The sequence below is a fragment of the Sphaeroforma arctica genome (assembly GCF_001186125.1).
Source record: "Sphaeroforma arctica JP610 unplaced genomic scaffold supercont1.4389, whole genome shotgun sequence".
Classification (NCBI taxonomy): Eukaryota; class Ichthyosporea; order Ichthyophonida; genus Sphaeroforma; species Sphaeroforma arctica.
The window spans coordinates 444-2,514 of record NW_014036169.1 but is presented as its reverse complement, the minus strand read 5'-3'; the positions used below and the strand labels follow the sequence as shown (position 1 = coordinate 2,514).

Sequence of the window (2,071 nt, the reverse complement as noted above, 5' to 3'; positions counted from 1 at the left end):
ATATATATATATATATATATATATATATATATATATATATATATATATATTTATATATATTTATATATATTTATATATTTATATATTTATATATATACAATCGACTCAGGTAGACTTGTCTCATCTGTACTGCGCAGGATTCAGGCTCGATTGACTTTATTCACACCATCCTTTAGACTTGTAGACTCACTATCACCCCCGTCCGTCGTGCTGACTACACCCATTGCATGTGCTCTGTAGCGACATTCCGGAATCTAACTAAACCTATCGGCGCGTTGAATGCTGAGCGGCTCAACGGCTATAAGGAAAGGTACGTTCCCTTTTTTTCTTTTTTTCTTTCCCTCAACAAGAGAGTGTGGTTTTATCTTGGGTTAACGGCTATAAGGAAATGTACGGTAATTCCCTCAACAGGAGAGTGTGGTTTCATCTTAGGTTAACGGCTATAAGGAAACGTACGTTCATTCCCTCAACAGGAGAGTGTGGTTTTATCTTAGGTTAACGGCTATAAGGAAAGGTACATTTATTCCCTCGACAGGAGAATGTGGTTTTAGGGTTAGTGGGTTATACAACGTTATATCTTGGGGTGAGCTGAAGTCTCTGCGCAGTACTGTCCATTCATTATCTGCAACAGTTTCTCGTCGTACAGTCTTTGTGTCTTGAAGTGGCGCTGATTGCGAGCACACAAAGTACTTGTGCCCATTGGGATTGGGTAGAGACGCTGCCGTCGACAGAATTCGCAGGGAATGGTCTATGACGCCGTGCATTGAACGTAAAACCCTAAACCCTAAACCCTAAAAGCATTGGTGGTACGACGCACCCGTTGGAGCCTTCAAACTCTGTAAACACTTCTCACTCGGTAAACACTGGCATACAACGACCATGTGACATTCATAGCTCACACTAGTGTAGCGATTATCTTCTGTAGTAGCACACGGTACCCTTAACATCCACGAGCAAATCCCAATGCGCTTTGTGCCTAGGACAGATCGCTCTATCTGCAGTGGCTACCTTCTGCTGCAACTTACACAACCCCTTGAAGCCCTTGAGCGGATCTCTATACACTGTGTACTATCGTCTGCTGCGACGTACACAACCCCTTGAAGCCCTTGAGCTGATCTCCATACACTGTGTACTGTCGTCTGCTGCAACGTACACAACCCCTTGAAGCCCTTGAGCTGATCTCCATACACTGTGTACTGTCCGCACACAACCCCTTGACAGATACGCAGACATGCCAGACCCAAAGTACTTCTACGCCACCCACTACTCAACACCCGGCTATGTGCTCTACTACTTAGTCCGCGTCGCGCCCGAATACATGCTGTGCTTACAGGTGAGTATATAAGTGAACTCGTAGACGTGTGCATTTCCACATGCTGTTTGCCTTCAGGGGCGTATTAAGTATATCCCTTAATGTATGCATGCATTCACGCTTTGCTTACAGGTGAGTATATAAATGAACTCGTAGACCTAGAACTAGCTACCATCCGTGACCTGAAGCCTAAAACCCTAAACCCTGACACGTATGAAACCCTAAAACCCTAAACACCAGAGCGGGAAGTTCGACCAGCCCGATCGCCTGTTCAACGATATCGCCGCAACCTGGAAGGGCGTGAACACGAGCCACACAGACCTCAAGGAGCTCATCCCGGAGTTCTATATGCCCAACAATACCTACACGCACGCACGCACACAGAACCACTCCCTCACACACGCATCCGTGGCGTCTGAGAAGGCTCCCGGGGCCGACGGACAGGGTGAAGAGGCTGGCGAACGCGATTCTGTGGATAGTACTGGGCCAAATGGGTAGGTGTGCGTGCTTGCGTGCGAAGAATGAGAGTGTATGGAGACGTAGAGCAACTGTATGGGACGGTGTGAATGCCTGGATGTGTACCAGTATGACTGTTTGGTGATAGGGGGGAGTTGGGTATCATATTGAGGAGTGCCATAGTAACAGACATGTAAACGGATAATGGGTAGATTAGGGTGTGATAAAGTAGGGTGTTTGTATATGGAGTTGTGTGTGGACAGGACTGATTTGGTAGACGGTATTGTACTAGCTCGATATGAT

General features: G+C 46.3%; 1 protein-coding gene across 1 annotated transcript; it reads left to right on the top strand.

The window, feature by feature from the left end:
- Nucleotides 1-239: 239 nt before the first annotated feature.
- On the top strand, nucleotides 240-1,810 carry SARC_14281 (hypothetical protein; the record flags this gene model as incomplete). Its single annotated transcript, XM_014291589.1, has 3 exons — nucleotides 240-310; nucleotides 1,222-1,333; nucleotides 1,553-1,810. The coding sequence occupies exons 2-3, from the start codon at nucleotides 1,232-1,234 to the stop codon at nucleotides 1,808-1,810; spliced, it is 360 nt and encodes a 119-aa protein (XP_014147064.1). The 5' UTR covers nucleotides 240-310; nucleotides 1,222-1,231.
- Between the last annotated feature and the right edge of the window lie 261 nt (nucleotides 1,811-2,071).